Source organism: Camelus ferus, chromosome 32 (assembly GCF_009834535.1).
Source record: "Camelus ferus isolate YT-003-E chromosome 32, BCGSAC_Cfer_1.0, whole genome shotgun sequence".
In the NCBI taxonomy this organism is placed as follows: Eukaryota; Metazoa; Chordata; class Mammalia; order Artiodactyla; family Camelidae; genus Camelus; species Camelus ferus.
The window spans coordinates 21181421-21194133 of record NC_045727.1 but is presented as its reverse complement, the minus strand read 5'-3'; the positions used below and the strand labels follow the sequence as shown (position 1 = coordinate 21194133).

General features: G+C 56.4%; 1 protein-coding gene across 4 annotated transcripts; it reads left to right on the top strand.

Moving 5' to 3' along the window:
• The first annotated feature begins 545 nt into the window (after positions 1-545).
• Positions 546-11826, top strand: PUS1 (pseudouridine synthase 1). 4 transcript variants are annotated; one of them, XM_032471384.1, is made up of 7 exons: positions 646-1154; positions 1282-1355; positions 1446-1677; positions 3604-3741; positions 6850-6952; positions 9526-10217; positions 11496-11826. In XM_032471384.1, the coding sequence occupies exons 3-7, from the start codon at positions 1456-1458 to the stop codon at positions 11541-11543; spliced, it is 1203 nt and encodes a 400-aa protein (XP_032327275.1). In that variant the 5' UTR covers positions 646-1154; positions 1282-1355; positions 1446-1455; the 3' UTR covers positions 11544-11826. The 4 variants fall into 4 exon arrangements, with proteins under 4 accessions (XP_032327276.1, XP_032327277.1, XP_032327275.1 ...); XM_032471385.1 differs by lacking the exons at positions 646-1154; positions 1282-1355 and adding an exon at positions 546-639; XM_032471386.1 differs by lacking the exon at positions 1282-1355 and having other exon boundaries at positions 627-771.
• Positions 11827-12713: the final 887 nt, after the last annotated feature.

Genomic DNA, 12713 nt, shown 5'->3' with positions numbered 1-12713 from the left:
GCCTCAGCTTCCTCATCTGTCAAACGGGGCAAGAGAACCCTACTCAAGGTTCCAGGAGGACTGAATAAGCTGAAAGGCATCAAGTGACTAGAATAACACGTGGCTCGGCACATGCTGTATTATTACTGGTCTGTGAGATTAAGGAGGTCTGGGGGGGCGCCAGTCTGCACGCAGTCAAGTCAGCAGATGTTTTAAGTTAAAAGACAGGCTGTCATTCCAAATACCAGGCTGGTGCTGTGTGACTTCAGGCAAAAGGCTCAGCCTCTCCGTGCCTCGGGTTCCTCTTCAGGTAGGCACATAGGGGTCATACGGTGCCTGCTCCTTAGGGCGGGAGAAAAGACTAAATGAGTTAACACGTGTGACACGGAGCAGCGCCTGGAAGTGTCAGCTGTCAGGATGATTCTTTTCGCTGCGAGGAGGCGAGTTGACAGCGGCCTGGCGGACGCGGCGGGGAAGCCCCGTCCCCGCCCCAAGCCCCGCCCAATCACTCCCCGGCGCCAAGCCCCGCCCGCCCCGCCCCGCCCCGCGCCCCCGCCTCGCCCAGAAGGAGTTTTTGTCCGCAGCCGGCCGCCGTCGGCCACCGCTCTCCACTTCCGCCTTCGCCCACGTGGTTCGGCTCGGGCTCAGTCCGCGGCGGCCGTGAGTGGGGCCGGGTCGAGGCGCGCCCCTCTGGTCCCGGCGGGGGTGGCCGGGGTCTCTCCGACTCCCAAGGGAAAGCTTGCGGGGCGAGGAGAGAGTACGGTGGGGAAGGAAGAACTGGGGAGGTCAGAGGTCAGCCTGGGGGTCAGTGGGCGTCGGAGGTTATCATCGGGCGGGACTGGAGCGCGAGGGGGCTCGAAAGGAGGTTAGAGTTCAGGAGGGACGGAGCTGGAGCGTAAGGGGTCCCGGGGGCGTCAGAGTTCAGAAGGGGCGGGGCTGGAGCGTGGGGGTTGTCTGAGTTCAGGAGGGGCGGGCTGCTGTGTAGGGAGTGCCGGGGAGGTCAGGGGTCAAGAGGGCCCGGGCAAGTGCGTCCCGGGTGAGGTCAGGGGTCGGGCGCGTGCCCCCCCCCGCCCCCCCCGGCCCTGCATGGGGCTCTCCAGCCTGCGGGCGGCGGCCTGGGCCCTGAGGAGAGCCAGCGGACCGTGGACCCCGCGCCTGGGACCGCGCCTCCTCTGGTAATGACAGCGCACTTGTCCGTGACCGGGGGGTAGCACGCTGGCCCGCCCTGAGCCTGACTGCATGCCGGCGCAGCGCCAAGCCCTGATCGCGTGAAGTGCTGTCATTGCCCCCTTTCTCGGACAGTGAAACCGAGGCCCACGTTGGTGGTTGTGCGAGGTCTCCGATTAGCGCCCAAGCCGCGGTTTGAACACCTCGTGGTCAGTCCGGGGTGTCTCCCGGACCACGCTGCCACCATGGCTCCTTCCCTGAACTCTGCTGTGTTGCTCACGCCTGCCGTGTCTCTCCAGTTTGCCCTCCATGGCAGGGAACGGGGAGGCGCTGGCACCGGTGGGGGCCAGGCAGGAGCAGGGCACAAAGGCCCGCAGCGGCTGGCAGGGCGCGGCCAGGACCTGGGAGGAAACAGCGCAGCAGGCCAAGAAGCTCAAGAGCAGCGAGGACGGGGAGCAGCCCCGCAAGCTGCCCAAGAGGAAGATTGTGCTGCTCATGGCCTATTCCGGGAAGGGCTACCACGGCATGCAGGTGAGGGCGCCCGTAGCCGGGCAGACCGGCTTCTCTCCTGGCCGCTGCCTGCTTTGCGTAGGGACCTCAGAGGGACAGTCAGGCTTCCAGGGAGGCCAAGTCAGGAAACGGCAGAAAGCGGGGTCTTCACCTGTTCACCTGTTCCTGTGGCTCCCGTCAAGCCAGATCTACATTCGAATCCAAGCAGCTTTGAGCCCTGCTTCGTCCCTGTGAGATGTGTGCCCTGGTGTTCCCGAGTCTCCCAGGGTGGTTAAGGGCCCCGCCCCGCTGTTGACCAGCGACGTGGCCTTGGGTACGTGACTGGAGCTCTCGGTGCCTCATTTTTAAGCGCTGATTTTATGAGGCATGACGGTTCACGAGGCTGAGCCACGCTGTGCTGCTGCGCCCCAGGACCCAGGACAGTGCCAGAGAAGCTCAGGAGTGAGACCCTGTTACTGTCTGTCTGTGGGTTTGCAGCACTTGAGAATCCCTCCCTAGCCCGGCGACGTGACCCTTTCCTGAAAGGCAGAGGGTCCAGGTGCCCTGACAGATGGACCGACTTGCTTCTTGCTCCTTGTGGTCGACTCTGTGGCTCTTAAACTTGGGTTCCTTGTTCTTTAAATTTCTCTAAGCTTGACTCACAGGAAGGAATTCACTGCTGTGCAGAGTATCTGATACCCAAGTTTTCGAAAACAGTGCCCAGTCTCACCAGGTGCTACGATAACCTTTACTATGAATAACGATAGTAGTAAGATACTTGGTATCCTGTTTGGTTTTTTTTTTTAACGTTTCGGTTGCACCCATGAAACTAATTTGATGACCACTGGTGGATTGTGGTGGAGGGCAGAAACGCTGCTTCAGTCTAACTTAGCGGAACAGACAACCCACCTCTGCTCCTCTTTGTGGATGTTTACATGTGTTTCTGAGCGTGATTTTGGTTCCTGTGTTTTTGCCTTATGCGCCGTCTGGAGAATGTTGCCAGTGTCTCATCAACTTCTGTTTGCCTCAGTTTCTCCGTGAGGAAAATGGGGGTAGAGCGTGGCCATAGTTCCCAGGGCGGACGGAAGGACAAATACGTGGAGGGGTTGTCATCCCTGTTTCTTAACGTCCATTCCAAGCCTTTGAGACGCATTTGTAACATTTGAGTGAAGGGATTGGACCTAAGTTGCAGTGGGAACCGCGAGGTAGACTTTGGGAAGAACCTCCCCACCCTGGTGAGTCTTGGCAAAGTGCTTGTTGGCCTGTGTCCCTTGTGCTGCAGAGGTTTTCTTTGAGAAGGTCAGGGTGGTGATCCTGCCCATGTCATCGGGTCCTGTGCGCCCTGGACTATGACTGTGCTGCAGCTCGCACTCAGCCATCCCCACCACCTGGGTGCTGGCAGCGTCCTGGGGTGAGGTCCTGCTTTAGCAGAGGGGCTTGTGCCCTGTGGTGGAAGGGGGTGCTCTCCTGGAGTGATGAGGGTAGGGGTTCCCTGGGGTGATGAGGGTAGGGGTTCCCTGGGGTGATGAGGGAGGGGGTCCCTGGGGTGATGAGGGAGGGGGTCCCTGGGGTGATGAGGAGGGTAGGGGGTCCTTGGGGTGATGAGGGTAGGGGTTCCCTGGGGTGATGAGGGAGGGGGTCCCTGGGGTGATGCGGGCGGGGGTCCTTGCAGACAAATGGGTCTCCGGCAGGAGGGATGCTGGTTTCACATCGGAACAGGTTGGGGAAATGATGTCTCAGGTGATGCCCACTGTTGGCTGTCCAGGTTGGGAGTTTCTAGGACTGGGCGCCCTCAGGTGGCTTTCCTGCTCCCGTGGGAGGGAACATGCTACAGGGTCTCTCTGTGGCCACAGGTGTGGCCCCCAGGCTGCTGGGTGCCAGCACACCACACATGCCCCTACCTGGACCAGCTCCACCCAGGGCCCCTTGTGGGTAGCGACTGAGTGAAAAACACTGTCTTCTCCTCAGAGGAATGCTGGGTCCTCGCAATTCAAGACCATTGAAGATGACCTGGTGTCCGCCCTGGTCCGGTCAGGCTGTATTCCTGAGAATCATGGGGAAGACATGAGGAAGATGTCCTTCCAGCGCTGTGCTCGGACAGACAAGGTAGGTGGCCGTCCCCGCCCCACCCCCGCAGGTGGCAACAGCACCGAAACCCGCCGGTCTGTCTTGGGGTTTGTCTTTACCCCACTTCTATCTTGGCATCTTTCTCCATCAAGATTCTTTTGGTTACGAATGAGACGTACAAATCTAACTAGTCTGAGTGGAAAGAAAGTTGTTGCCTCATGTAACTAAGCTCCTCGGGCATTTCCGGCTCAGGTGTGGCTGGATCTAGGTGCTCGCTGCCCCCAGAGCCTGCGTCCTGTCAGCCTGTGCCTTCTCTGTCGCTCCTGCAGGTGGCACGGTGGCCACAACACCTGCCTTAGATCCACTTTCTCAGGCTCGCGACACAAGGAGGGCCGCTGTGGCCGCAGAAGCACAGCCTGTTTGTAATGTTAAATTTTCCAGTAGCCACAGTCCAGAGGGAAAAGGAAACAGATGAAATTGGTTTCCATAATCAATTTCATTTAACTGAGTATATCCAAGGTAGTCTCCTGTCAGTGCGCAATCCACATAAAAAATGACGAATGGGAAATATTTTCCATTCTGGGAGTGTGAGTTCCAAGTCTGTGAAACCCAGCGCGTGTGGTACGCTCACAGCATCCCCACCACACAGGCCGCCCTCTCCTGGGTTCAGGAGTCACGGGTGGCTGTGGCCCAGCGCTGCCCATGCAGAGTCACAAGGTCAAGTCCTGCTGTCTGATTGGCTCTCGCATCCGTCCTGGGCTCAGCCACTGGCTGATCCTGCCCTGTCGTGTTCCCAGCCATGGGTCTGGCGTGGGCAGGGGCCCCCAAAGGAGAATGGAGGGGTGACGCTGAGATGGGGCCCAGTGCCAGGCGGGTAGGACAACAGGAAGTTCTTCTCTAGTAGATAAAAAAAATTGACACGCTCTCTGTGCCTCTCACCCTGCTCTCTGAGACCCTGGCCCTCAAAGCACCTCTCCTGCCACCTAAGGTCAGTGGGAGCCGATGTGCACGTAGCTCTTTGTGGGCCAGGGTCCCGGGAATCTGAATGATGTCTAGTTTCAAAGGTACACACATTCCCTGGGATCCGCAGACCCAGGCCAGAACCCCAGAGCTGGAGCTGCTCTCCTTGTTTTTAATTCTTCCACTTACAGCTCTCTGGTTATTTTCAAGGCAGAAGGAAAAAAAACGTCTACCTGCGCTAAGGAAGGGAGCATCTCAAAATATAGTGCTAGCATTTGTTTTAATTTCCACTGTTATTAGAGAGACTTTCATTCTAATGTTTTCCTTCTTACAAATGGAGAAACCAAAAGAATCAGAAAACCTCCAATCCTGACATCCCATGCATCCAGCCCGCTGCGAGAACAAATGATCATCTTGGGTTAGTTTTTGTTTCAGATTTTTTTAAAAAAGCTTTATTGAGCTATAACTCCCTCCCATACAGTCCGCTCGTTTAGAGTACAATTCAGCGGATCTCGTCTTTTCTCAGAGTTGCGTAGCCATCACCGCGGTCAACCTTAGAACGTTTTCATTGTCCCTAAAAGGCCCCTGAAACTATCCTCCCCACCCCACTGAAATCTCCGGAATATTCTCATTTCAACACGTAACCAACATAAGAAGGTTAGGAGTGAGAGGGGTGAGAAGTATTTCCGTTCCGTTTTGTTTTTCCTACCAAGTGTTTGAGACCTGCCCTGTGCTTCCTGTCCACAGCGCCTCACTTCAGGACAGCCGTTCCCTGCCCTCAGGCCGCACACGCGGCCGGGTGCCTTGGTGTTGGAGGGTGTGGGTCTGGGAAACGGTGCACTTGGCCGCGTGGCATCTCACCAGTTTATTTTTTGCACGCCTGCCTCTTTTTTTTTTTTATCTCTGCAACTTTTTATTTGGAAAACCTTCAGACCTTTAGAAGTCTCAGGAGCCATGTGTGAATACCCAATTATCTCTCCTTGGATTCAGCAGTGTGAAATTTTTTTGGCCAAATTTGATTTCTATCTGACTCCTTTTTTGCCTCTGATTGGAACCATTTGAGAGTAAGTTGCACCGTCCTCCCCCTTCACCCCGAAATATGTCACCTGAGTCTCCTATGAGCAGTGGTGTCCCCGGGCAACACCTGAATGTAACTGTCACCCATGGGAAATTTAACCTCGACATGTTACCGCTTCTAACGTGCTTTGGGTTTGGGCGTGATCCAGCCTCTAACCCAGGGTCCAGGGCTGCGTTCAGCCATCCTCTCTTTTGAGTTTCCTTTAACTGAAAACGGTCTCCTTGTCTCCGTTCTGCCCTTCCTGACGTGGTGTCTTCGGCGAGTTCGGGCTGGTTATTTTGAAGCAGGTCCTCCGGCTGCATTTGTCTGACTGTTCTCATGACTAGGTCCAGACTCAAAACGTTTTTGGGGGCAGGGGCAGTACACGGGTTCCACGATATTCTATTTTCTTTGCATAGATCTTAAAACCTTTCTTAGAAAATGGGATTGCAGTAAGCAGAAAGGTGCATCCAGTGTGAGTGCAAAGTAAAACAGTTGACTCTCCGGGGACACCTGGGCTGTCTCCTCCTAGGTCAGCACGCGGGACTCTGTCCACATCCCGGGAGCCCTCCTCGGCCACCTTGCGAATAGCCCCTCCCCTCCCGCTAGGCCTCACCCCTACTCTGATTTGATGGAAACTTCCTTTAGAAAAAAGGCTCAATACACAGATGTTAACGTGCACTCGTCCCCAGCGCAGAGACTGATCGGTTTGCCTGCGTAACCAGCACCCGTCCCCACAGAATGACTGCTATTGTGATGTAGGTGGCCATCTCTTCCTCGCTTTGCCCCAGAGTTCGGTCGATTCCGTTGCATTTTCTTTTCCCCTGAGTCCTTGAGAGTCACACCCAAGGTGGGACTTTATTTCCTATCTGCATGGTGTTGTACGTCCCCTAGTTCCTGTCTTGTTGGGTTTGAGGGTCACTTACGATATCTTGTGAGCTCTGCTGCCCACCCTTGGCGTGCAGAGCACCCTTCTCATATCTGATCAGTCCCTTCAGGTGTGTTTCTGAAACCAGAAGTCCCGTGAAGGATGTCATGTTTGCACGGTCCTTCTGCCAAAGAGGCCGACCTGCCGAGGGTCATGCTAGAAGAGCGGGCCCCACTGACCCTGCCTTCTGCTTCCTTTGCAGGGGGTGTCTGCGGCCGGCCAGGTCGTGTCCCTCAAGGTGTGGCTAGTCGACGACATTTTAGACAAGATCAACAGCCACCTCCCATCTCAGATCCGGATACTGGGTAAGCCCCGCCACCCAGGGCTGCGCCGCAGGTGGTGGCCAGTCTGGTGGTGTCCGGTCTGGCAGAGACACACAACTTCTTCTTTCCCTTAATGCCCCTGGTGTCTGTAGATAAGAGTGGTTGTAAGTCACCTTGGAAAAAGAGTCCAGTGTCCCCGCCTCCTCCAGGAAGGGACACGTGGGATAGACAGACATGGAAGGTCCACCCCTGCTCCTTCTCCGTGCTACACACGCCTGTAGTAACTGGATGCTTGCATGTGAAAGTCTGGATTTTTTGGGGGGGGGTTTTGTTTTGGAGGGGGAGGTAATTTGGTTTGTTTGTTTAATGGAAGTGCTGGGAATTGAACTCAGGACCTCTTGCACGCTAAGTATGCGCTCTACCTCTGAGCTATCCCCTCCTGCCTCGTGAAAGTCCAGTTTGATAAAGTTGAAATGGGGGCAGTCATTCGCTTTCGTAGCAAGGCCTGATACGAGGTATTTAGGTCTTGTTCGTTTAAAAAAATCCAGCCTGACTCCCTCTGCCGTCTAAGTGGCGTGTCTGTGCCGTTCATGGTTGGTGCAGCGGTGGGGTCCGGGTGCAGAGCTTCCTCCCGTTTCTCTGTGTCCCGTCTGTTACTTGTTCCCCTTTCCTTTCCCCCCTCCTTTTGGATTAAGCGATGTTTTCCATAGTTCCATTTAATTATCACCTGGGCTAGCTTATTAGCTATGACTGGCTCTGGGTTTTTTAGTGACTATTTTGGGGTTTAAAGCTAGGGTTGGCTACTTTTTTCTGTAGAGGGCCAGGTGGTAAGATGTTTTAGGCTTTGTGGCCCACAGATTACTTTCTGTGTTGCATCTTCTTCCTTTTTTTTAACCACTCTTTCAGGCTTAGCTCAGAGGCTGTACAAAAATGGCCCTGGTTTTGGTCCCCGCTTGCCAGTTCCCGGGTTAAAGCATCAGTCGCTCACACAGCCTCTGCCAGGTGCAGTCATGCCACCTCGTGCGTAGTCCAAAACCTGCGACCCAGGCCTGCATCTCTGCCCTCTTGGCCTGGGGGCTCTGCGGATCTGTCTGTCAGGTCTACGAATAGGACAGCCCCCACACTACATGGTTGTTGTTTTTCCTTTAAGCAGCCAAGTGAAAAAACATTTCACTGATTTTAAAATGGGAGTATAGCCACATATTTAACTGTACAACTACAAAGCTTTAATAAATGTGTATACTTGTAAAATTATCCCAACTGAGACAGTGAGCCTGTCCCCCAGCCCCTGAAGACGGTAGCCCTCCCCCCACCGCCCCGTTCCTCACCAGGCAGCCACTCCTCTGCTTTCTGTCACTGACGTTACTCTGTGTTTCTTGACGTTAATAGAAATAGGATCACAGAGAACGTATTCCTTTTTGTCTGGCCTCTTTCATAGAGCCACACGTTGCACGTGTCTCCCATTTGCTCCATTTTACTGCTGCGAGGCTGGGTTTATGTCATTTATCCGCTTACCTTCTAGGGAGCATTAGCGGTGGTTCCAGTGTGGGGGTGTTACTTCACTTAGAATGATGATCTCTAGGTCCATCCATGTTGCTGCAAATGACATTATTTCATTCTTTTTTTATGGCTGAGTAGTATTCCATTGTATAGATATACCACAATTTCTTTATCCAGTCATCTGTCAATGGACATTTAGCCAAAATTGCGTTCTTAATGCTGGACAAAAAACAAAAATAAGACCACCCCAGATCAAACATGACAGCAGAGACAGAAGATGGGGTGCAGTGCAGATGCAGCCGTGAACCAGCAGCCCCAGGGCTGGGCCATCCTGCCCGGAGAAGGGAGTGGGTCCACATCAACCCTTGTAAATGGAGCTGGAGTTGGCCTTGAAGTCGAACGCCTTGTGAGGTTGAATCCTCGTAACCTGGTGGCCCTGCAGTCTCGGGTCATGACCTCAGTGTGAGGCCAGCCAGGCAATGCAGTGTGCCCAGGACAAGGAGGGCGCTTCTTGGTCCCCGGCTCCTGGACACCATCCCTGCTGACCTGCTATTCTTCCAGAAGTTTTCTGTACAGAGACAGACAGCATCCATATGTTTGCATTCTTCTCACAGCTGGAATCCCCCTGCATATAGGCCTTCATTTGGCCTTTCTTGTTTCAGTTACTGGTCACAGATCTTTGTGTGGCACCTGCCGGGTCAGTGGCGCCCAGAAGCGGGGGCCTCGGCTCCGGGGGCTCGCTGCCTGGACATCGGGACTGCGCGTGTCCAGAGCACATTATCTTCCCGTTGCTGGACTTTTCTGATTGTCTTTTGCTGTTGAATGTGCTGTGGCCTCCTCTGCAGGGCGGCTCCGGGTCAGAGGCCCGCGGCTGGTGCTTCTGTCTGTGGGCCGGCGGCGCCAGGTCGCACCGCCCTTTGCTGACCCTGGGTTTTAACAAACACTTACGTTTTCCTTGTGCTGCTCTGTTCAGCTCTGAGACTGAGCATCCTGCAGGCGAAGAGCTGAGTGCATGAAAGCCAGGTCTCTCCTGGGCCCCCCCGGGCTCGGGAGGTGAGCAGCCGGTGCCCCGCCCCGGTCAGGGTGGTGTTTCTCATGGCCTCCTCTCCCCGCAGGGCTGAAGAGGGTCACGGGCGGCTTCAACTCCAAGAACAAGTGCGACGCCAGGACCTACTTCTACATGCTGCCCACGTTCGCCTTCGCGCACAAGGACCACGATGTGCAGGACGAGACCTACCGGCTGAGTGCGGACACCTTGCGGCACGTGAACCGGCTCCTCGCCTGCTACAAGGGCACCCACAACTTCCACAACTTCACCTCGCAGAAGGGGCCCCGGGAGCCCAGCGCCCGGCGCTACATCCTGGACATGTTCTGTGAGGAGCCCTTCGTGCGGGAGGGCATGGAGTTCGCGGTGATCAAGGTCAAGGGCCAGAGCTTCATGACGCACCAGATCCGGAAGATGGTGGGCCTGGTGGTGGCCATCGTCAAGGGCTACGCGCCCGAGAGCGAGCTGGAGCGCAGCTGGGGGGAGGCCAAGGTGGACGTGCCCAAGGCGCCCGGGCTCGGCCTGGTGCTGGAGCGTGTGCACTTTGAGAAGTACAACCAGCGCTTCGGCCGCGACGGGCTGCACGAGCCGCTGGACTGGGCGCGGGAGGAGGCGGAGGCCGCGGCCTTCAAGGAGCAGCACATCTACCCCACCATCATCAGCACTGAGCGCCACGAGAGGTCCATGGCCCAATGGCTGAGCACCCTGCCCGTGCACAACTTCAGCGCCACCGCCCTCGCGGCGGCTGGCCCAGACACCAAGGTGGGGCTGGGGGCTGGCGCTGTGGGGAAGCTGGGGGCTGTGGGAGACTGGGGGCTGGGGTCGGGGAGGCCAGGGGGACAGCCATGCGGCTAGGGGTGGAGGTGGTGGGGTCTGGCTCCCCAGGAGCTCAGCCAGGCGCTTGTCCACATTTGTCATTGTCCATGGCTAAGCTTCTGACTGACTCTGCCCCCATGTCACTGTGCCCATTGTGCAGATGAGTAAGCTCTCCCAGAGTCCCACTGATCGGGGCTCTGCCCCGCGAGCGCAGGGGCCGGGCCTGTTGTCCGAAACCTGCTAGGGGCCGGCTGGAAGGGTGGCTCACCTGTTAGCTAACTGCCAGCCTTACTCTAGAAAGGGGACATCCAGGATTCAGGGCACTGGAGCTCAGAGCAGGGGGAGTTAATATTTCACTTTAGTTCTCCATTCTTTACCCTGGGGTGAGAGGTGGCCCCAAAGCCCACGTCCTCTCACGGTGGCCCAGCAGGCTGTGAAAGGGTGAGAGTCCCACCTGCGTTTCTGGGAGAGCCCTTCCCACTGTCTAGGTGTCCAGGAAGCCAGTGTCCTCCCTCTGCGCCTGCACTTGTCAGCTCGGGGGCACACAGGTGAGGCAAGCAGGCCGGGGGACCCGATGTAAGAGCAGCAGGAGCGCAGGTCGGATGACGGTTGGCGGCCCGCGTCCGGAGGCGGTAGGGATCAGTGGAGACTACGACAAATAGGGGAGCCTTTGTTCCACCTGAAGGGGGCTGCGGCGGCTTGGCCCCAGCCAGCAGGAGGCGGGCCCAAGTGTTGTCAGAGTGGCTGTTTTTCCAAGAGAATCTGGCATTCCAGAGTTTATGCAAAATAGTCCACTCTAAGTGTTGACAGTTACTAATTTTCTTAAGCGCCGTGAGGTCAAATCGAGCATGTGTACAGATCTGACCTGGGGCCAGACTCTGCCTCCTGCTCAATCCCACCAAGAGAGGCTTCTGACTGTTTGCCATCTGTACACAATGCTGGGGGGCCTGTCATTGTCCAGCTTTGCAGTAGCCCAAGTTTATGTTCCTAAGGTCAGTGCAGCCTCTGGGGATTTGAAGGAGCCCATTGAAGACCCTCCTCTCGCCCCCAGCTCCTGGCTTTCCTGGTTGAAGACAGGTTCTCAGACCAGTCAAGAGGAAGACAAGGAATCAGGCTGAGCCCGCCTTGGGCAGCTCTAGGGGCAGCCTTCTTTCCAGGGAGAAGTACCCAGACCCAGGCGGCGTGCTCCCAACAGTCACATTCCTGTCTGTTCGTGCTCTGCAGGTCCCCAGCCCCCTGGAAGGCAGTGAAGGGGACGGAGACAGTGACTGAGGCACGGCCACCCCCTGGAGTGTCTTGGAGTTGGCCCACGACTCCTGCACCAGGACCCACCAGCCTGCTGTTGGCTGTTTGCCTCGGCCAGACAGGAGAGCCTGCTGGTGGCCTCCCAACCTCAGGATCTTGAGACCTGCGTCATTTTGTTTTCATCAGGGGGAAAACCTGCTGCGAATCTATTTTCAGCTCATGCGGATCTATATACACCTCGGCGTGTAAAAACACTATTTTTTTAAAGAAGCGATTTTCTTATTAAATGAGCGCAAACTTTGCTTGGTCACTTCTTTTATCTTTTTCTCGGTCTTTTCCACGGGCCTCTGATCGAGAGGGATGAAAGGAGCACTGTGTGCTGTGTTAGCAACAGACCTGGCCCCGCCTGGGCTGGGAACCGGGGAACCTGGCAAGGGCGTGTGCGGGCGCGGGGAGGCCAAGCAGGTGGGACGGCGCCTGCTGGCCGGCAGATGGGCGGAGGCTCAAGCCCAGTGGGAGGCTCTGCTCAGGACTCGCTGTCAAGCTGTCAGGATGGGGCTGGCTGCAAGCAGCAGGAGCCAGGCAGGTGGCACAGGCACACACACAACAGCGCTGCAGTCAGGACAGGTGCAGCAGTCCCCAGCGCAGGAGGCCACGGGCTCCTTCTGTGTCCACCTGGCCCTCTTCAGCAGGCAGCTTTCATCCTGGTCCGTCCATCCCTGGCACTGTCCGTGTTCCAGGCGGGAGGAGTGAGGGCGGAAGGAAGGGGCACGTCGTTGAACACGTCCCTTAGCGAGCTCTCCCGAAGACCCGCCAGCAGCTTCTTTTCCTCACTGGCCGGAAGTGTGTCCCGTAGCTGTAAGGGAGGCTGGGAAACGCTTTTCATTAAGTGGTGATTTTCTGTCCGCAAGTGAAAGGGGATCACATAGTGGGCTGGCAGTTGGCAAGGCTGCTGCAGGAGGCACGGAGGATTTCATGTGGGGAAGTGGTGTGTGTGTGTTCTGCATGTGTGGACACGTGCGCACATGTGATGGGCACATGCATATGCTCTGTGGTGTGCGTGGCCATGTGTATCCACATGTGGTATGCGAGTGGCTTGTACGTGTGCATTTGTGTGACGTGTGTGATTGTAGGTGATGTGTGTCTGGGCATGTGTGCCTGTGTCATGTATGTGCGCATGCTGTGTGTGTTGTGCAC

Excerpts from the sequence above, each read along its gene's own strand:
- PUS1 (XM_032471383.1), top strand. The coding sequence starts at position 1,066 with ATGGGGCTCTCCAGCCTGCGGGCGGCGGCCTGGGCCCTGAGGAGAGCC. Across the intron at positions 6,953-9,525 it reads ATCTCAGATCCGGATACTGG|GGCTGAAGAGGGTCACGGGC; the intron begins GTAAGCCCCGCC and ends CTCTCCCCGCAG. Across the intron at positions 10,218-11,495 it reads CGGCTGGCCCAGACACCAAG|GTCCCCAGCCCCCTGGAAGG; the intron begins GTGGGGCTGGGG and ends CGTGCTCTGCAG.